The following is a 22831-nucleotide window of genomic DNA, read 5'->3' as shown; positions in this document are numbered from 1 at the left end:
ATATGACCACTTAGATTTAGTTATATGTAATACAAATTCTCCAGAGTTTCATAGCTTCAAGATTTAAGTTTAGTGGGACGCCTGGTGAGTCAGTTAAGCATTGGACTTCAGCTCAGGTCATGATCTCAAGGTTCATGAGTTTGAGCACAGAGCCTGCAGATCCTCTGTCCCCCTCTCTCTCTGCCCCCTCCCCCACTTGTGCGTTCACTCTCTCTGAAAATTAAATAAACATTTAAAAAAACAGATATAATTTTAGTAAGCCTCTGATGTATGTTATTTATGTTTAGAAAAATGAACATTTTACAAATCAAAAAATTGTTAAACTTTGGCATTGGCAAAGAAAAGGTCTTAGTTCAGGGGAAGTAGTTTTCTGTGCCAGTTTTATAAGCTTATATATGCTTTCAGTTACAAATTATAAACTCTACTTCAAATTGGCTTAAAAGATAATATGCCTCATATTATAGGACGTCCATAGATTAGAGCAAACTTTGGTTGGTTCAGCCCATTGATATCATCAATTACCCATTTCTTTCCCTTTCAATTTACCATCCATAGTATTGGTTTCATCCTAAAGCTTGTCTTCCTCATGGTCATGAGGTGACAGCCAGCAGCAACTGGAGTAACATGTTCTTTGCTCCTATGTGGCTAAGAGACTTAGACCGGCTTTTCTTTCCCAGAAGCCCCAAGCAAGCCTCTCCTTGTATCTCATCGGGCTCAGCTGACTTAGCCCAACCCTGAACCAGTCTTAAGACCAACACTCTTCAATATAAAGAATTTTACAGTCTACCACTGTGTCTACGATTATCTTAAAATACTAAATTGTTCAAACTATCCTAGTATATTTATGTTCTTTTGAAAGTTTATTTAGCCTGTTGAAATACTGAATCCAAAGAAATTTATGAGAACTTTCTCTCTTCATTAGGACAAACAGCATATTCTGTGGCCTAAAAGAGCAGATTGTGTAGAAAGTTATCCGAGAGTCCCTATTGGTGGGGAATTGCCAACGTATTTTCTGCCTCCGGAAAACAAAGGACTCAGGCAAGTGCTGATGGATTTGGCAAAGCACTTGATTCTGCATGATTGTCATCTGGCAGTTCTTTGAGAGCACCATCCTTGGACTTGAAAGGTTAAGTCTTTATCTTGAAATCACCCAAACTTTGAAAATATGAATCTTGTTCCTTTTTCTTGTGCCAGGATCCACGAACTCAACAGTGATGATTATTCTTCAGAAGAAGAGGCCCAAACCCCTGACTGTTCCATAACTGACTTCAGAAAAAGCCAGACTCTGTCCTACTTAGTCAAAGAATTAGAGGTCCGCATGGATCTGAAAGCCAAAATGCCAGATGACCATGCACGAAAAGTAAGGCTCACTTAGGCTGGTGTTTATTGCCGTCCATACTGGGTGACTTCACAAGCCTCTTAGGCAGAACAAAAAATTGGTAGTTGTTGAACTTAAAGTTTTTAAAACTAGAGATAGAGTTACAGAATAGGTGAAATCATTAAGAAGACAATCATGCCGTTGAAGGTGCTTCAGGGCTGCTGTTTACACAGACCACATAAGCACTCTCTCTAAGAGTGCTACAAAGATGAGCAACACAGAACTCTGTTTAGTTAAATGAAGCTCATCTACTGGAGGCCATTCTAACCACTTCAATTTAGTGGTCAAGCCTCCAGGAATTTATATAAATTGAAAGCTTGAAGATTCTCTTTCTGGCCTTATCAACCTGCTCTGGCCTTATATGAGGTCCTTAGAAGTTTGTATGAATTACAGCTACCTTACAGACATTATAGAGAAGTTCTGTTAAGTTTTGTTCTTTAATTCCTACTAGTTAATGTATAACTAGGAATGTTTTATTACTGAATATAAATTCTACATTCAATACCATACCATTCCATAGATACAAATGAAAAAATTACTTTTTTGGCAGAGAAAACACACCATCACAATAACCTTTTTAAAAAGTCAATTTTAAAACTGAACAGTTACTACTTACAGTCAACAAACATTTACTGAGGCAGAAAACATTATGTGCCAGGCACTGTTTGGAATACTAGGAAAGGTAAATAGACCATGATCCCTACTGTAGAGTTGCTCACAGTTGCACAGATGTTACAGGACCATAGAGCAATTGAGATCCAGTGCTTTTCCCACTAGAAAAGATAGAAGATTTTTTATTGTATCAAGTATTAGATGCTATTGTCTTTTGAAAAATTTCTCTTTTGATTTTGGACACTTATGTTGACTTTAATGGGGTATGGTATATCACCTTAATAATGTATGTGGTATACATCTTTTAACATGTTTTAGTTAAAGGAAACTAGGGTATTCATATAAGCAGGTCAACACCTGTTGGTATGCTGATGACTTCATGTTTTTATATATGTATGTGTGTATGTATATATGTGTGTGTGTGTGTGTATCTATATATATGTTTATAAATATCTATTCAAATTAGCTGTTCCTGAGGAGCTCAAGTCAAGACTGCTATCTGTAGAATTCTTTCAAATGTATTCCCTGTTATTTTCAATTGAGTCAGTCTTCCTTTTGATGTTTTCAGATTTTGCTTTCCCGTATTAATAACTATACTATCCCAGAAGAAGAAATTGGGTCTTTCTTATTTCATGCTATTAATAAGGTAAGTCATCTACTTTAGACATCTGAAATTTAAATGCTTAGTAATTGTAATTAAAAGTTAAACTGCATGCACTAAAAATCTGTCAGAACAAGTACTATATTCTTGCATTAACTGAGGTATTTTGGGTTTTTTTCAGCCAAATGCTCCTGTCTGGCTGATACTCAATGAAGCTGGACTCTACTGGAGAGCAGTAGGAAACAGCACTTTTGCTATTGCTTGTCTTCAGAGGGCTTTGAATTTGGCTCCACTTCAGTACCAGGACATTCCTCTTGTGAACTTGGCCAACCTTTTGATTCACTATGGCCTCCATCTTGATGCCACTAAGCTGCTACTTCAAGCTTTGGCCATCAATAGCTCTGAGGTGAGGTTTTATGTTTGTAGCTCCATGTACTGTGTCGTGGTAGCTCAAATTCAAAGCACAGTTTGTATTTTTCTGGGGAGGGCATAAAAAAAAAATCTCGCATACTTTTCAGAGCAGAATTTGCATATTTTGAGATGACATAAAACAGATTTTGTTTCATTTTATTTCTGATGTATTCATTTTTTTTTGTATTGATTTGTCTTATTTTGTACAAATGTAGAATCATGCTAATTATATTTTTCTGTATCTTGCCATTACAGCAATATATCCCTGATATATTTTAGATGTATTTAATTTCTTTTTTCTTAATTTTAATTCCAATGACATATAACATGCAGTGTTATATTAGCTGTACAATGTAGTGATTCAACAATTCCATACATCACCAGTGTTCATCACAAGTGCACTCCTTTTTTTTTTTTTTTAATGTTTATTTACTTATTTTGAGAGAGAGTGTGAGAGCATGAGCAAGCACAGGCGAGCATGGGGCAGAGAGATTGGGGAGTGCGGGAGAGCACATGCATACTTGTGAGAGCACAGGGGAGGGGCAGAGAGAGGGAGAGAATCTCAGGCTCCATGCTGTCAGTGCAGAGCCCCATGCAGGGTTCCATCTCCCTAACTGTGAGATCATGACCTGAGCCAAAATCCAGAGTCAGGTGCTCAACCGAGTCACCCAGGTGCCCCTCAAGTATGCTCCTTAATCCCCATCATCTATTTCACCCATGATCCCCCTGCCCACCTCCCTTCTGGTAACCATCAGGTTGTTCTCTATAGTTAAGAGTCTGTTTCTCAGTTTGTCTCTTTCTGTCTCTTTTTTTCTTTTGCCTGTTTGTTTTGTTCCTTAAATTTTACATTTGAGTTAAGTCATATGGTATTTGTCTTTCTCTGTCTTATTTCACTTGGCATTATATTCTCTGTCTTCATCCATCTCATTGCAAATGACAAGATTTCACCCTTTCTTTTTTTTTATTATTTTTTTTTTATTTTAATTTTTTTTTCAACGTTTTTTATTTATTTTTGGGACAGAGAGAGACAGAGCATGAACGGGGGAGGGGCAGAGAGAGAGGGAGACACAGAATCGGAAACAGACTCCAGGCTCCGAGCCATCAGCCCAGAGCCTGATGCGGGGCTCGAACTGACGGACCGCGAGATCGTGACCTGGCTGAAGTCGGACGCTTAACCGACTGCGCCACCCAGGCGCCCCAGATTTCACCCTTTCTTATGACTGGTTAATATTTCATTGTGTATATACACCTCATTTTCCTTGTCCATTCATCAATCAATGGATATTTGGGCTGCTTCCATATCTTGGCTATTGTAAACATCAACATAGGGGTTCATATACCCCTTTGAACCCTTTGAATTAGTGTTTTTTTTATTCTTTGGATAAATATCCAGTGGTGTGATTACTGGATCATAGGGTAAGGGGGTTTTTTTGGTTTTTGTTTTTTTAATGTTTTAAGGAACTTACTATTTTTCACAGTGGTTGCACCAGTTTGCATTCCCACCAACAGTGTACAAGAGTTCCTTTTCTCCACATCCTTGCCAACACTTGATGTTTCTTGTGTTTTTCATTTTAGCCATTCTGATAAGTATGAGGTGATACCTCATTGTGGTTTTGATTTGCATTTCCCTGATAATGAGTGAGGCTGAATATCTTGTCATGTGTCTGTTGCCCATCTGGATGTCTTCTTTGGAGAAATGTCTGTTCATGTCTTCTGCCCATTTTTTAACTCGATTATTTGTTTTTTGGGTGTTGAGTTGTATCAGTTCTTTATATATTTTGAATACTAACCCTTTACCAGATATGTGATTTGCAAATATGTTAATTGTTTGTTAATTGTTTTGTTAATTGTTTCCTTCACTGTGCAGAAACTTTTTATTTTGAAGTAGTCCCAATAGTTTATCTTTGCTTTTATTTCCCTTGCCTCAGAGACATATCTAGAAAAATGTTGCTATGACAGGTGTCAGAGAAATTGCTGCCTGTGCTCTCTTCTAGGAGTTTTATGGTTTCAGGTCTCACATTTAGGTCTTTAATCCATTTTGAGTTTATTTTTCTGTATGATTTAGAAGGTGGTCCAATTTTATTATTTTGCATATACCTGACCAGTTTTCCCAATACCATTTGTTGAAGAAATATTGGATATTCTTCCCTGCTTGTCAAATATTAATTGACCATACAATTGTGGGTTTATTCGTGGGTTTTCTATCCTGTTCCGTTGTGTATCTCTTTTTGTGCCAATACCATACTGTTCGGATTAGTACAGCTTCGTAATATAATTTGAAGTCCAGAATTGTGATTCCTCTAGCTTTGCTTTGCTTTTTCAAAATTGCTCTGGCCATTTGGGGTCTTTTGTGGTTATATATTAATCTTAGGATTTTTCTAATTCTGCGAAAAATGCTGTTGGTGTTTTGATAAGGATTGCATTAAATGGGTAGATTGCTTTGAGTAGCATAGACATCTTAATAATATTTGTTGTACCAATTCATGACTATGGAATGTCTTTCCATTTCTTTTTGTCATCTTCAGTTTCTTCCTTCAGTGTTTTATAGTTTTCAGAGTACAGGTCTTTCACCTCTTCAGTTAGGTTTATTCCTAAGTATCTTATTATTTTCGATGCAACTGTAAATGGGGTTGTTTGCTTAATTTCTCTTTCTGCTGGTTCATTATAGTGTATAGAAGTGCAACAGATTTCTGCACATTGATTTTGTATACTACAACTTTACTGAATTCATTTATCAGTTCTAGTTGTTTCTTGGTGGAGACTTTAGACTTTTTTTTTATTTTATTTTTTTAATTTACATCCAAATTAGTTAGCTAGACTTTTCTGTATATGGTATCATGGCATCTGCAGATAGTGAAAGTTTTACTTCTTCCATACTAGTTTGGATGCCTTTTATTTCTTTTTGTTGTCTGGCTGCTATGGCTAGAACAGCTAGTACTATGTTGAATAAAAGTGGACATCCTCATCTTGTTCCTAACATTAGAGAGGAAGCTCTGATTTTTCCCATTGAGTATTATGTTTCCTGTGGGTTTTTCATATATGGCCTTTATTATGTTGAGGTATGTTCCCTCTAAACCTACTTTGTTGAGGGCTCTGATTGTCAATGGATATTATACCTTGTCAAATGCTTTTTCTATGTTTATTGAATTGATCATATGGTTTTTATTCTTTCTCATTGATGTGATGTATCATATTGATTGACTTGCAAATACTGAACCACCCTTGCATCCCAGGAATAAATCTCACTTGATTGTGGTGAATGACTTTTTTAATGTATTGTTGGATTGAGTTTGCTGGTATTTTTTGTATCTATGTTCGTCAGAGATCTTGGCCTATAGTTGTCTTTTGTGTGTGTGTGTGTGTGTGTGATTTATTTTAAATGACTGAAATTTATAATTACATGGTTAATTTACTTGTAAGAACTGATGTTTAAATAAGAATGATCTAGCTACTGGGGTGCCTGGTGACTCAGCTAAGCGTCCAACTTCCAACTTCTGCTTAGGTCATGATCTCACCGTTCATGAGCTCAAGCCCAACGTGGAGCTCTGTGCTGACAGCTCAGAGCCTAAAGCCTGCTTAGGATTCTGTGTCTCCCTCTCTCTCTCTCTCTCTGTCCCTCCCCCACTCATGCTCTGTCTTTCTTGCCTTCAAAAGTAAATAAACATTAAAAAAAATTTTTTTAAAGAATGATGTAGCTACTAAAGATATACTGCTACTTTTTTGTCAATCTGAAACATCTGGTTCTTTTTTTATCCTTCTCATCACAGCATGCATGCTGCTTAATATTATACTGTTTTACAACTTTAATTTATAGATGTCTTTTTACCAACTAAGCCAGAGCACAGTTTAAAGGTTGTATTGATAAGAATAGGTAAACGGATAATATTCATGCCCTGAACTTTCCACATGCAGGCCATGGAGTTAATCACTCCTGTGCAGTTAGTTACTTTTGTTCATAGTTTCTAAGATACCACTTCTTTTTCCATATTTTAACATCTCTGAAATAAGGATGCATGTTACAATTGATGACATCTTAGTTTGATGAAATACAGTTATAATAAATACATAAACTGCTTTTATACCCAGTGTTTAACTCTTTGTAAATTTTATAACCAAAGAAACTTTTAGAAGAAATGTGCCTGAGTGGTTTAAGTTTATCTATGGTATTATTAGAACTAATTTTTTTTTGAGTATGAGAAGAAAGTATTGCCTGTTAAGAATTTCCTTTTAAATATACAAATTCACAAGTAGATTTTAAGTGAAGGTTTACAATTGCTATACTATACAACAGGCCAAGTGCCAAAAAAGTATAGCAAATATTTATCAAATGTTTGCTGTGTGCCAGGTGCAGGTACAGTGAGAACAGATGCTATATAAAAGGGATGTGATGATTGGGCGCCCAAAGAAAGGCTAACACAGTTGTATTCCCCCAATACTTGTTTCGCTTTCTACTGCCATCAGCTAAGGCAATCAGTATTCTTCTAAAGAAAAAAGAGCTCCCTTAGAGATTAGTTGTGGTACTACAGTAATAATAAAAAGATAAATCAGTGGATCAGAGTAGATATCACAGAAATATACCTTAATCAGCACCCCACCCCCAAATGTCAACATTTGGAAATAATTCCTGTATTTCTTCTAACCAAATATTTCATAGTGTTGCAACACTATTGTACTGGTGATCGTTAAAGAATATTATATAAAAAAGTTTTAGTACCAGACAGTTTTTATTAGCCATCAATAATGACTCTATCTGAATTTATATATCACAGCTTACTCCTCACTTGTTGGGTATTTAGGTTCCACAGTGCGTAGCTGTTATCAATAATAATTTTCTGCATAAGGCCTTTTCTGTATTCCAGATAATTTTCTTAGGAAAGATTGCTAGCAGTGGAATTACTAAGTCAATGAGAGAATGAATGTTATGATGGCTTTGATACAAAATGCCAAACATCTACCAAAAGATTTGGGCCAATATATATTGCCATAATCAAGGTCGGAAAATATTCATTTCCTGTGTATCTTCACCGAATTGGGCACATGAATTAACTGGTAACTTTTAATTGATTGCTTATTAGAGCCAGGCACCATAACGATCAATTGACATGTGATAACTCATTTAATCCTCAACAACAACCCTGTATGTACGATTTACCCATTTGATAGATAAACTCAAAAGGATTTACCAGAAGTCACAGAGCTTGGATTTGAACTCAGGGAGATTAGCCACAGAACTCATGCTCTTTAGCATGTATTGCCTCTGAGTAAACATTTGTAAAACAAGTTTACTTAAAAAAATTTCACTTCTATTTTGTAACATAAATTTCTTTATCCTTTAATTGTATTTTTGTTTTTGTTGTTTCCTAAAGACTTTATGTTTTTTAAGTAATCTCTACAGTCAGTGTGGGGCTCAAACCTACAACCCTGAGATCAAGAGTCGTATGCTCCACTGAGTCAGCCAGGCACCCCTTTAATTGTATTTTTTTTTTAGATACTTTTCTTCTTTTTTTTTTTTTTAAGTTTTTTTAAGTTTATTTATTGATTTTGAGAGAGAAAGAGAGACAGCATGAGCAGGGTAGCGACAGAGAGAGAGGGAGAGAGAGAGAATCCCAAGCAGGCTCTGCGTTGTCAGTGTAGAACCCCATGTAGGGCCTGGACCCACAAACCGTGAGATCATGACCCTAGCAGAAATCAAAAGTCAGACACTTGGGGCACATGAGTGGCTCAGTTGGTTAAGCATCCCACTTTGGTTCAGGTCACGTTCACAAGGTTCATGAGTTCAAACCCCACGTCATCGGGCTCTGTGCTGACAGCTCAGAGCCTGGAGCCTGCTTTGAATTCTGTCTCCCTCTCTCTCTGCCCCTCTTCTGCTCACGGTCTGTCTCTCTCTCAAAAATAATAAAAATAAAATAATAAAAAAGAGATGCCAAGCAGGTGCCCCAATTATATTTTTAAAGTAAAAGTTGTGTATGCATTTTGCTCATTTTCTTTTGATTTTTATTATTAGATTTAAGGTGTTTTCACAAGATGTGTGAAAACAAGTAGTTCTATGTTAGTTTTGCTATTACTTGTCTTCAAATAGTTGACTCTCTGGGCACCTGGGTGGCTCAGTTGGTTAAGTGTCCGACTTCAGCTCAGGTCATGATCTCTCAGTCTATGAGTTCGAGCCCCATGTCAGGCTCTGTGCTGACAGCTCAGAGTCTGGAGCCTGCTTCGGATCCTATGTCTCCCTCTCTCTCTGCCCTACTTCTGCTCATGCTTTGTCTCTTCATCTTTCAAAACTGAATAAGTGCTAAAAAAAAAAAATTATAAATAAATAAACAGTTAACTCTACAATATGCTAAAATATTTCCCTATGTTGTCTTCAAAACGATTTGTAGCTTTAGGTTTTACATTTAGGTTTGTAATCCATTTCAAGTTAATTTTTTTTTTTGTACTGGGAGGTAGAGATCAAAGTTCATTCATCAGAGTTCATATCACATAGATATCCAGTTGTTCTAGCACCATATCTTGATAACTCTATCATTTCCCGTTGAATCACCTATCACCTTTGCTCCGAACTGCAGACTTCTTTATCCGACAGCTTACTTGACATCTCCATGTGGATGTCTAAAACACACTTTAAAACTAAAGGCCCAAACTAAGCTCCTTAACATCGTTCCAATCTTTACTGCTCAGTCTTTCCCATTTCAGGAAACAGTAAAGCCTGTAGCTCAGGACAAAAGCTTGGAGCCGTCCTTCATACCTTTTTCTCTCTCAGGGTAATTAACCTTGCTAATATTTTCAAAATATTTCACTATTTATCATCATCTCCATTGCCAGGCTGTCTGATCCAAACCACCATTATCTTTTATCTGGATTATTTCATTAGCCTCCTAACAGTGTCTTTGCTTTTGGCCTTTGTCCCCTTACAGTCTCTTCACAATACAGCAACCAGTGAATCCTTATAAAAAGTCAGATGTTGTCATTTTGTCTCTTCAGATCTCTGCAGTGGCACTCCATATAACTCATAGTAAAAGACAAGAATTTATAATAGTGTAGAAGATCCTACATGACCTTATTACTTTTCTGACCTCATCCCCATGAAATCATTCCTTTGCTCATTCTGTTTTAACTACTTGGCCTGTCTGCAGTTCCTTGAGCATACTAGGCATGCTCCCACCTCAGTGCCTTTATACTTTATATTCTCTCTGGAATACTCCACCAAGATTCTTGAGAGCTTGCTTCATCTCCTTAAAATCCTTTAAAATACTAACTTCTTAGTAAGTCTTTCCCTTACTACTCTATTAAAAATGGCACTCCACACCCCACTGTGGTCTACTTAATGTCTCTTCCCTGCTGTGCTCTTCTCCATCACATTTTTCTCATACTTGCGTGATACCCTCATGGTTTCGTGACACTTGACTATTAGGTCTTCTAAGGCAGTGACTTATGTTTCTTATTTTCTGCTGTATCCCCAGTGTCCAAAACAATGTCTAAAACATTAGTAAACACTCAGTAATTATTTTCTAGATGAAATGATGAAAATTCTTTTTTTTTTTTTTTTTTTTTTTTTTTTACAAAATGGTAATTAGTTTATCTCAGTGTAAGATATTTGCACAACCATCATTCTGGTCATAGGAATAGACATTTGTTTCCCTATGTAAAAATATAAAGACACTTTGAAATCTAAGTCTAAATTAGAAATCTAAGTCTAAATTTGAGTTTGTATCTGGGTATGAACCATTAAGTAAGATTTTAAACGTAATCTGAGAGCTACTTTGATTATACCTCTGTAATCTGGAATATTTTATACATCTTGGCTTGGTTATAGTGAGACATTTTGGATGACCTTAACAGCCTGAATCAAAAGCAAGTAGTTGTATAAATCATAGGTATTGCTTTTCATAGGGGTATATTGCACAACTTGAGAACAAAACATTCTTAGATCCTTTAAAATATTTTTAATGATAAAGTAAGTGTAGAATAAATGGTTTGTACACAAGCAAATACAAATTACCTGGCATTAGGTGTATTTCAACTGAAATGACCTAAACCGAATACTTTGGGTTGCTTATGAAAACAGTAACAACAAACATTTGAAAAATAGAATACAAAAACTATTTATAATAGCATCAAAATATCATATATCTAGAAATAAATTCAAAGGGAAGATGTATAAGGTTTCTATACCGGATTGTAAAACATTACTAAGAAAAAGAAGCCCTAAATAAGTGGAAAGAGACACTATGTTCATGGATGGGAAGAATCAGTATTGTTAAGATGTAAAATCTCTCCAGATTGATTTATAAATTCAATCCCAAGCTCCTGGCACTTAATGCATATGTATGCATAAATGGATAAGTTGATTCTAAAATCTATGCGGAAATGGATCTAGAATAGCCAAAATATTTGTGAGTGAGGGGGAGAAAAAACAGAGTTGGAAGACTTCTATGACTAGATTTCAAGACTTGCCGTAATTAAGTCAGTATGGCATTGGCCCAAGGATACTCAAATATATCAATGGAACACATTAAAAATTTTGAAATACGCCCCTACATATATGGTCACCTGACATATGACAAAGGCACACTAGTAGTTTCGGGGGATGGGGGCACCTTTTGGTTTTCCAGTAAGTAGTGCTGGAATACTTACTTGGATATCCCTATGGAAAAAGGAATGAACCTTGACTCCTCTCTCACTTTGTACACAGAAATAAATTGAAGTGGATCATGCACCAAAATGTGAAAGATGAAACAATAAAGCTTCTTAATGAAAACATAAAAGAAGGTCTTCATGATGTTACAGTAGGCAAAGATTTTTAAAAGCACTAACTGAAAAAAGAAGCACAAACTGTAAAATACATATTTTTATAAATATGTAATATTTTATATATATGCATATATGCGACAATTGAACTTCATTAAAATTAAGAAGTCCTGTTTATCAGAGATACCAGTAAGAGAATAAAAAGGCAAACCCCAGATTGGGAGAAGATACTTGCAATAAATATTTCCAATGAAGGACTCATATCTAGTGCACATATGAAGAACTCTTTCAAATTACGAAGAAAAACACAGCCTACTTTTTTTTAATGGGGAAAACAACAGGCACTTCAGAAATGAGGAAATTCAAATGACCAATAAGCACATGAAAAAATATTCAACATCATTACTGATACAAGTTAAAAACCACATTGAAGGGGCGCCTGGGTGGCGCAGTCGGTTAAGCGTCCGACTTCAGCCAGGTCACGATCTCGCGGTCCGTGAGTTCGAGCCCCGCGTCGGGCTCTGGGCTGATGGCTCAGAGCCTGGAGCCTGTTTCCGATTCTGTGTCTCCCTCTCTCTCTGCCCCTCCCCCGTTCATGCTCTGTCTCTCTCTGTCCCAAAAATAAATAAACGTTGAAAAAAAAAAAATTAAAAAAAAAAAAAAACCACATTGAGATGATACTTTATCATCTCACTAAACCAGCTAAATTTAAAAGACTGGGACAATACCAAGTCAGTAAATTCTCCTACTTGCCAGTAGGAATGTAAATTTGTACGTCTGCTTTAGAAAACTGTTTGTTTGTAGCCCATAAAACTAAATATATGCCTACCTTAAGACCCACTGCAAAGTATATAGCCAAGGAAAATTAGTAAGTACGTCTGTCAAAAGATAGTTGCAAGAATGTTCATAGTAGCTTTATTCATAATGGCCCCAAATTGGAAACAATCCAAATCTTATCAGAAGGAGAAGGGATAAGCAAACTATGTATATTCACATGGTAAATATTGCATATCAATTTTTTAAAAAAATAAACTGATAACCCAAAAAACACTCCATTTCTTAAGCCTTAGATATTGTACTGACTGAAAGAATCTACAAAAGGGTACAAGATTATATACACATAAAAGGGGAATATGCTATTTGATTCCATTTATATGAAGTTTAAGAACAGGCAGAGCTAATCTATGGTGATAGAACATCACCACAGTAGTTACCTCTAGGATTAGGGTTGGGTTGCCTAAGGGAATCTTTTTTATCTTAAGTTTATTTATTTATTTTGAGGGGGGGAGGGGCAGAGAGAGAAGGAGGGAGAAAGAATCCCAAACGAGGCTCCACACTGTCAGCACTATCACACGGGGCTTGAACTCACAAACTGCGAGATCATGACCTGAGCTGAAATCGAGATGGATGCTTAACCGACTGAGCCACCCAGGTGCCCCTTCCCAAGGGAATCTTTTGAGGTATTAGAAACATTCTAGGGGCGCCTGGGTGGCGCAGTCGGTTAAGCGTCCGACTTCAGCCAGGTCACGATCTCGCGGTCCGTGAGTTCGAGCCCCGCGTCGGGCTCTGGGCTGATGGCTCAGAGCCTGGAGCCTGTTTCCGATTCTGTGTCTCCCTCTCTCTCTGCCCCTCCCCCGTTCATGCTCTGTCTCTCTCTGTCCCAAAAATAAATAAACGTTGAAAAAAAAAAAAAATTTAAAAAAAAAAAAAAGAAACATTCTAAATGTTTTATATCTTGAGATGAGTGCTGGTTACAGGGATATATATGCATATAAAAATTCATTGAACTGTACACTTAAGACTAGTATATATTACACTATGTATTTTTTATCGTAGTAAAAAGGTAAAAAAATAAATTTACATTTGTTACAGTGTAGATTTGACTGGTGTAATTAAAATAGGTAATTAGCCATTAGCTTTTATGGGATAACCTAAAAGAAGCTAAAAGACATATACTGTGAAAGTTTTATAACTCTCAGAAAATATTAATTCACTAACATTTAAAATTTTTTTTTTTTTTTTTTTTTTTTTGTCTTTTCAGCCCCTGACCTTTTTGAGCCTGGGAAATGCTTACCTTGCTCTGAAGAATATCAGTGGGGCACTTGAGGCCTTTAGACAGGCTTTGAAATTAACTACCAAATGCCCAGAATGTGAAAACAGCCTGAAGCTGATTCGCTGTATGCAGTTTTATCCTTTTCTGTACAACATCACCTCTTCTGTTTGCAGTGGTAAGCAGCTTATATTAAGTGCCGACAAAATGATGAACACAACCAGGGTTCCTATTCTGATCAGCAGAACACAAAATGATTTTCTCGGTTTTTCCCAAGGATTTTATGTAACTAGTATATTCTGTATACATAGGAAAGAAGTTAATTCATTCCTTACTATATAGAGCCTTGGGGTAATTCCCAGAACCCTAGATGAGAAAGGCCAGCTAAAGTATATTTGACTAAAATTGATAGACTTCTCTCCACAAAATCTATGATTTTTTTAATGATCGATATTAATGGTAAAGGGTACATTTTCTGTCCATAAAGACAATCTGCAATACAATTTAAGTGGTTTTTCTGTCTTCTTTCACTGAAATACACCCCCTTGCCTTCCAGTGAAAGTGATCCAGATCTTGACTGCACCTCTAAAGCAGTCACGTGACATTAATTGGTATCTTCTTGCATTCTTCCCCTTTCTCATACAGCCACCAAAATATATGCATGTGCGTAAGTGTGTCCACCTGGGTAATGGTTTGAGTTAATATCTGAACTACTGTAAATTCATTAGTTAGAACTCCCTAGGAGTTCGATTATGTTTACTTACTTATTTAACTTTGACTTCAAGAAAAAAGAGTTTGACTTGAATTATGAGGGGTGAGGTTTATATACATATGGATCCTCAGAACCTCACTGTTGTAGAACACACAGTGGGTGCTTTGTCAATGTGGAAATTAGATCATAATATTCAAGCAGAGGGCTATCAGTCCATCACCTTCACCTAAGGAAAAAAAAATCCCTAATGCTCACTTGGTTAAGTGATTTATCTAAAAGACATCAACAATATACCGGTAGATTTAGCACTTCAAACTGGTTTTCCAGATTCACCTGTACGAGACTGCCTTAGGATTTTAATGAAATGACAGGCAGTAAGTTGTATTTACATTTTTAAGTATCAGAAGCCAGTTTTTTATTTTTATTTATTTATTTTTTAATCTGGTTGCTTTTTTATTTTATTTATTTATTTATTTATTTATTTTTTAAATATATGAAATTTATTGTCAGATTGGTTTCCATACAACACCCAGTGCTCATCCCAAAAGGTGCCCTCCTCAATACCCATCACCCACCCTCCCCTCCCTCCCACCCCCCATCAGCCCTCAGTTTGTTCTCATTTTTTAAGAGTCTCTCATGCTTTGGCTCTCTCCCACTCCAACCTATCTTTTTAGAAGCCAGTTTTTTAGTGAAGAAACCAAAAATCCCGCAGCTCCGTAACTCCGTAGCTCAGCTGTGGCTCAGTACTGAGCACGGTGTAAACTGGAGTTCTTGCACGAAGGCTGAAGGCCTAAGACAGTGTTGACGGTGCAGCAGTGGAGGGACCCATGCCAGAGTCCTACAGATTCGTGTGTGAGCCCTAACTCTTCCATTACCATGTTTCTCATCCCAGCAAAGAAACTTGTGTCCTCATGTGTAAAATTAAAGGCAAGATCTGTCTCATAGACTTGTTGGTAGGAGTAAATAAGACCCTTATCACATAATAGGTGTTGGGTAAAAGTGAGCCATGAGAAATTCATAATAAATACAGAATATTGAGACCTTAATGGATCTTACGGGTCTTACTTAATCATAGAAAACATGTCGTGGACTTTTAAATTCCTTAGATTACTAACAACAGCCTTGTAAACAGAATTTCACTTTTTTCAGTGAGCTGCTTTTACTAATAGTCTCTCTCTCTCTCTCTCTCTCTTTTTTCCCCTGCTATCATCTCCCTCGCCTCTCTCGACTTCTTTGTTATCAGAAAGAAGAATTTTGTAGGTATATAGTGCCCCCTTTTCTAAAAAGCCTTTTCCTTAGTATTAGTTTTACATGCTTTTGCTTAGGATTTTAGTTTGTTGAAATTTATTATTATTTTATGTCACTCATGTCAAGAAAGGAAATTCCATTGTCTGGAGGTTTTTTCCCAGAGTATAACTTCAACTAGCCCAGGAAACTAATAACCTGAAACAAATCTACAAAGGTGTAGTATCATAGTATTTAGTAGTCTAGATATCCCGCAAATGTTACTAGATCCAATACAATAAAAGTTCTTTCAGAGAGAGCTCACTAATAAAAACATTTTTTTTTTTTTAGTTTAGCCCCTGTTACATTGTGATTAGTTATCTTAGAAGAGAATCTGCCATCTAGTAACACCTCCGTAAATAGTGGTACCCCTGATTAAATGTATGCTGTAGCATTTTCTAAGTTTAAAACCTCATGGATAATACTGACTTCATTCAGTATTGATTTTTTTTTTTGACAGTGTTTTTGCATTACTTGTTTCCACAGTAACAAGTAATGCTTTGCTGAGTTCCAGCTTTGAAAGGCTGAAACTTCATAGAAACAAATATCTCTTACAGATACCATGAATTTCTTATATTTGAAAACCCAAACAGTTTCTCCTCCTGTAACTATCTCTGAGCTTTACTAAATGGTTGATGAAAAATAGAGAAAAACCTCTGAATAATGATTAGCATTTCTGTACCTTCACATGATTGTCTACCTTTGGCTTTTTCTTTTTTGCAATATTGAAATAAGCTTCGTAAGTTCTCTTTACTTGTCTGCCATGTTATCTGAGATTTTTATTATGACGATATGAAGTTTTCAAGATACCAACAAAGCTTATGATTCTTTTTCCATATAATAATCAAGGAATTCATATTGGTTTTTATTAGAGAAGAACTTAAGCTGCCCTTCCCCACCCCTTCCCCAGCCTAAGTCATTCTCTTAGGAAGGTCTGTTTGAAAGCTACCATTTTTAAAAACTCTGAGATAAGCTTTTCAAGACCAAAAAATTGTTAAACTCTTAGAAAACCTATCTTAAATACTGTTTCTGCCCACTGTTATTCTTTGACAAATTATTTTCTTTACAAATACATATTGGTAACTATTTTTATAGCAGCTATAATATAGTATAATCTCTTGGGTAGTATGAACTTAATGGTAAAATTGTAGGCAGTGTGTTAACATGAGTAAGTATTTTATTGCTTTCAATATGTAATCATGGAATTTTTCACACAGATTTTCAGTTTATGTTTCTTGGTATGTCTGCACAGGTATTGTATTCTGGTACCTCTCAGTACCAATTAGTTCAGTTTAAAAAATACATAATCACTATGCTTACAAAAGTTTTCGACTTATGAAGGATACATCAGTGCTTAATTACTTATCTGACATTTTTCCCAAACTTTTATTAATCTGGAAATCATTTTATTGACTGCCGTGTATTAGGTGTGTATGTTCTTATATAGAAAGTGCTTGACATCATCTCTCTCTCTCTCTCTCTCTCTCTCTTTCACTCCCTCCTTTGAATAGCATTTAATAAATTCTTGTCTTTTGTAGGTAGTTTTATATTACCACCCCAATTTCAAGAATGCTGGGAAGGAAAACTTAATAGATTGCTTTATACGTTGTCGGCACTCAAGTTGACTGTTACAAGAGAAGCTAGTGCTTTCAGTTTTGATTAAGCCTTTATCTTGGCAGTTTTGAAATACATACTCTTGTACCATATTTTATTGGTTTTGTTATTTTACAATCTGATTTAAACATAGACCTGAGTAAGTAGAACTGAGTGTGCCGCTTCAGCAAGCCCATTCTTAAATAACAACATACTTGGCCCTTTTTAAAGTAAAATGGAATCTGTTAAATAAACTTCCAGTGCTTTTGAGTATAACTAAGTTCTTTTCAGTGCTCAACATTAAACAAAAGGACTTTTCTTTTTAATTGGAAAAAATAAAGGTCTCACAAAGAATGAAACCTCATGAAGTAATAATGATTATCTTCTTTAAGGACCAAAAATGGAAAATAAGTTTCAATAACCATCTAAACAGAATAATTAAATATTAAATCTGAAGAGAAGTCCAGAAATACATGTAGCGGATTTTCCAAGCATTCATTGCTCCATAACATTTTCTAAATGCTATTTCCTTCAACTTCACTAATCTGCAAATCAAAAAGCTACATGTAGTGAAGATATTTTCTACTTAAGCAGTCTAGATTGTTTTATTATTATGTCTCTGATATGCATAGTTTTATTTTTAGTATATTTCATCCAGTATTATTTTACTTTTATTAGAAAACGTAAGACCAATTGTAGGTCATATTTATTAGACTTCATTTACATCAGATGCCTACAGTTATGCCACTGATAGTGGCATTGATATTTGCTGAATAAAATTAAACACCTAACCCAGGATTTCTCTGGTCTTGTCTTAATTCACTGAGACACATGTCCATTTAAAAATATTGACCACCCCCCCCAAAAAAAATATTGACCCAGATCTTTAGAAATGATGGGTAAACGTTATATGTAGAACTCAGACTTAACGTCTAGGTATGCTTAGAATTTTATGCATGTTTTTCTTTAATATGTATTTGAAAGCTTTCACCTACAGACAAAAATAATAAAAGAATTTCCAAATCATGTACATGAGCCTTAATATCTGTTGCAGTGTGCAGAAGGATTATCCATCATCACAGTGTTTCTGTATTTATAGTTATCTGTTTACCTAGATCATAGCTCCTTTCATAATTAGGTTTATTACCTGTGGTTTTAATCTGTGTTCTTCAACCTAAATTTCTGTAGATTTATAACTTGTAGCTTAAAGCAATCTTACCTGGAGTTCAGATTTTGAAGAAAAAGAAATCTTGGACTTTGCTGCCCTCCTGTGGACTATCCAGCATATGCTACCTGCAGTTAGGGACTTTTGTTTTATGACATTCTTCCTAAAAGTTAATGAAGATGTCGGCTTAAAAAAAAAAAAAAGATACATTCATAAAGATCCGTTTTTTCATAGCTTTTTGAATATGCTACTAGTTAGCTTCCCTCCATTTATTCCTGTAAGAAGAAATAAAACGTTGGTTAATTTACTACAGGTCTCGAAATCCTAAAATTTCAAGCATATTGTGCCACAGAGCCAAATGTAACTCTTGATAATGTAATCTGTCTAGATTTTGTATTTCTTTATTAAAAAGGGCTTTAGTTATGTGGTTAACAAATAATCCTTTGACAAATATCTATGTGGTAGAGGGGGAATAAGGAGAGCCCTCTTTTTATGAATCTAGAAGCAAAGATCATGGGTTACTCAGTTCAAGTGTCACTCAGTGGTAGAGCTAAGACTGAAATCTGAGTCCTCTGCCTTCCAAGGCCAGTGTGGTTCCTGTGCACAGTTCTCTTACTCCAGCAAGTATAATTTATCCCACTGCTGTGATTGAAATAATTCATATTTATAAATTCCTGAGACATTTTTATGAAAATGGTATATTCACCATACTTTTTATGTCATCACTCAAAAGAGATACCTACATCCCTGTATAAAATCTGAATCTGAACTAGATTATGAGGCAGTCCTAACCCTAAAAGCACACCTGAAACGGTCCCTTTCAGTTTAGCACCTTTGTCTTTTCCGAATTTTGCATGATTAGATTGCCACGTGGCCTTGGGTTGCACACAGATCTGGTGGCTGTACTTGCATTATTATCTCAGTAGGTAATATTTATCTTTTGGGATTCCCAGCATTTAGCTTTCATGAACAAAATGGTTACCTTGGGTTTTCATAAGAACTTAGGACAGTCTGTCAAATTCTGATAACCAGTGGTTTTACACTTCAGCCTCCAAAAGACATTGAATATGTGTATACATATTTTAATACTTTTTGGTTTTTTGATGTGAACTTTTCTACATGCAAAAAAGCATTACTTTTCTTTTGAGGAATGAGCCTATTGGTCCCTGCTTACGATCTTCCACAACTATCCTCCAGTTATTACAGATTGTTAGTCTGGCCAAATAATATTTAAGAAAAAATGAAATTTAATGGTGGATATAACCTTCTAAAGCATCAGAATGTTTTCTTTTAACTAAAGGAAATGGAGTGTGGCTTAGTTATTCATCCATTCAACTAATACCTCTCATGTGCCAGGCATTAGTCTAGGAACTGGAAACCAAACAGAAGAAGAATTCTGTTTTATGGAGCTTCGTTTTAGTGGAGAGAAACAGAGCAGATGATAAATATAATAAAGTATTTAGTATGTTAGAAGATAGTGCTAAGGGGAAAATAGATTAAGAGGTTGGGTGAGATTCAAACTGTGTTTAAAGAGGCCCCACTGAGGAAGTGCCAGTTGAGCAAAGACTTGAAGGAGGTAAGGATTTAGGCCATGCAGGCATACAGCATAAGAGCATGTCAGGCAGAGAGAATAGTTGTTCTAACAGCTTTTGCAAGGAACAGCAAGAAGGCCTCTATGGTTGCACTCGCTTGTAAGAGATGAGAGCTGAGATGAGTGGGAGGAGGAAAGAGCCATATCTTTACTGCCTTGCAGACCATTCTAATAATTTGGGCTCTTACTCTAAGAGAAAGATGTATGATTTGGAAGATTTTGAGCAGAAAAGAAGAACGATCTGATTTACATATCAACAGTTTTCCTCTGGCTGCTCTATTGGAAATAGATTGTAGTAAGGTAAGGGCAGAAACCGGGAGACCCATTAGGATACTGTTGCAAAAATATAGGTGAAAGAGAATATTGGCTTGAACCAGCCAGGTGAGGTGGGAGGAGAAGGTGAGAAGCCATCATTGTACTGGGGATACATTTTTGAAGATAGAACTAACAAGACACCACCAGAGGCAGGGTAGGAAATGAAGGACAGAGAGGTCATGGATAACTCCTAAGTTTGGGACCTAAGCAACTGGTGCTATTTTTAATGAGATTTGTAATCACCATTGGTGCTGTTTAATAAGATAGTAAAATCTGAAAAGGAGCAGGTTTAGGGAGAAAAATAAGTTTGGTTTTGTGAATGTTAAGTTTGCGTTGCTTATTAAATGTTTAAATGCAAGTATTAGGCAGGCAATTAGATATATGAGTGTCATGATGGTCAGGGAAGAGGCCCAGGCTAGAGATGCTAATCTGTGAGCCATGGGCTTATGAGTGGTTTTTTAAGTCTTGAGCATGGACGAAGTCACCTCAGTGGTTAGTATAAAAAGGAAAGTAGGTCAGCAATTAATTACTAGGGCATTCTAGTACACATTAAGAGGTTGAGAAGAGAAAGAACAATAAGGAAACAGCCAGCTAGACAGTAGGAATATCGGGCAAGTATTTTGTCCCAGAAAGGAAGAAAGTGTTTTGAGAAGTGATAGATTGTATCATTATTGCTGCACCACACGGTTGCATCCTAAGAGGCTGAGTTGGATGAGGACAGCGAATAAATCGTTGGATTTAGGAACCTGGAAGTCGCTGGCAGTTTCTAAAAGTTTGTATGAAATGGGTTGTGAAGGAGGTGAGGAAGTGGAGATGGCTAGCAACTCTTCCAAAGAGTTTCGCTGTAGTGAGGAGCAGAAAAATGGGATGGTAGTTAGAGAGGGATGTGGGATTAAAGATAAATTTGGTTTGGATTTTGTTCTAAAAATAGAAAAATTTGCAGTATGTTTGCATAGGACTGATCTAGTAAAAAAGGAGAAATTAAAGATGCAAAAAAGAGAAACTAACTGTAGAAGCAAAGTTCTTGAATAGATGGCGGGGAGGGGGGTGGAATCCAAGGCACAAATGTAGGTTAGGAATGGTCTTTAGATAGGAGCAGGGACAATATATAGGTATCGAAGTGGGACTTTTGATTACTTCTCAGTGAAACGAGAGGCTAGTTGTGAGATCAGAGTGAAGAGAGGCAGAGGGTGTTGGAGACAATGTTGAGACAGGAAAGGGTGAAAACAGCAGACTCAGGATGTGAGTTGAGCGGAGATTTCTAACTTTGGTAACTGCCTAAATGTCAGTATCATTAATTAAGAGAGAAAATATGGGAAAGACATAGTTTATGCATTGATGTAAGGCTGGAAAATAAGTTGTGATAGACCTGTTCATTTGGAGATGCCTCTGGCTCCCTCAGAGAGAATATGCAAGGTGAGAAGAAAAGACCAGAATGGAATCTTAGAAAATACTAGTATTTAAGGAGCAGAGCCAGTGAAGGAATAGAATGGTATTGGGAAACCAGGGGGAAGCTAGGTCCTGAAGGTCAGAAGAACAGAGGGTTTGAGAAGAAGAAATCAATAGTACCCTGTTCCGTATTGGTTCCCAAAGTATGGTACATATATCACGAGAGGTGCGTAAGCTTTCAAGTGGTACTTAGGTTAACATTTTTTAATAATTTTAATGTTTATGGTTAATTTTAACGGGCATTAATATATCACTAGCACATCAAACCTGTGATTTATGAAAAGCGGTACTAACTTACCCTTTTAACATAATGTAAGATTAACCAGCGAAGCCATTTAAAGGAGAACGTCACATAAATAATCATAGTGGTACCTACAGGAAAATCATGACTGTAGTTGGCAAATGAACAGTGTGGACGCTCTGGCTTTAACAGTGTAGAAAGTCATTGGTGACTTCATTTTATCAAAAGCATTTTCTGTAAAATGGGGAGGTACCTACACTAAAACAACAAGAATAAATCTTAGGATAACAGAAATGTTAAAATGAGCTCTGTATGTATAGTTGAACTACTTTTGAAGCTATTGGCATAGTTTCTAAACTAAAGCTCATGTTTCAGCTGTCATTCAGTGACTAAAATATCTTTAAAGCAAATAGATAATGATACCAAGAAACATATTAATGATAGGATACAAATAAGGAAGATTTTTTTTAACTCACCTTTTAGAAATATGAAAATGTCACTATGTTTGAAATAAAATAGAAAATTTGGTGAGTGAAGAAAGAGGATATTTATCAGGAGGATATTCTAAGCCTCAGGATCTAGTACACAAGAGCAAGTAGTTTTATTCTCTGTCAATGGACTGTTGCAACTGTATCACTATAGTCTTGGCTGTGATGCTCCAGATGGACTGAGACCAAGGGTAGC

General features: G+C 36.1%; 1 protein-coding gene across 2 annotated transcripts in view; it reads left to right on the top strand.

Annotated features, from left to right (window-relative positions):
* Positions 1–22831, top strand: part of TTC17 (tetratricopeptide repeat domain 17) — a 126922-nt gene that overhangs the window by 40605 nt on the left and 63486 nt on the right. For both annotated transcript variants that reach the window (XM_086677642.1, XM_086677641.1), the window contains exons 12-16: positions 923–1038; positions 1195–1360; positions 2559–2636; positions 2773–2997; positions 13789–13975. In XM_086677642.1, coding sequence (XP_086533768.1) covers positions 923–1038; positions 1195–1360; positions 2559–2636; positions 2773–2997; positions 13789–13975 — 772 coding nt within the window. The remainder of the gene's footprint in view (positions 1–922; positions 1039–1194; positions 1361–2558; positions 2637–2772; positions 2998–13788; positions 13976–22831) is intronic.

Source organism: Puma concolor, chromosome D1 (assembly GCF_028749965.1).
Source record: "Puma concolor isolate L17-30 chromosome D1, mPumCon1.1.hap2, whole genome shotgun sequence".
In the NCBI taxonomy this organism is placed as follows: Eukaryota; Metazoa; Chordata; class Mammalia; order Carnivora; family Felidae; genus Puma; species Puma concolor.
The sequence above is the reverse complement of the archived record's forward strand: the minus strand, read 5'-3'. Positions and strand labels throughout refer to the sequence as shown.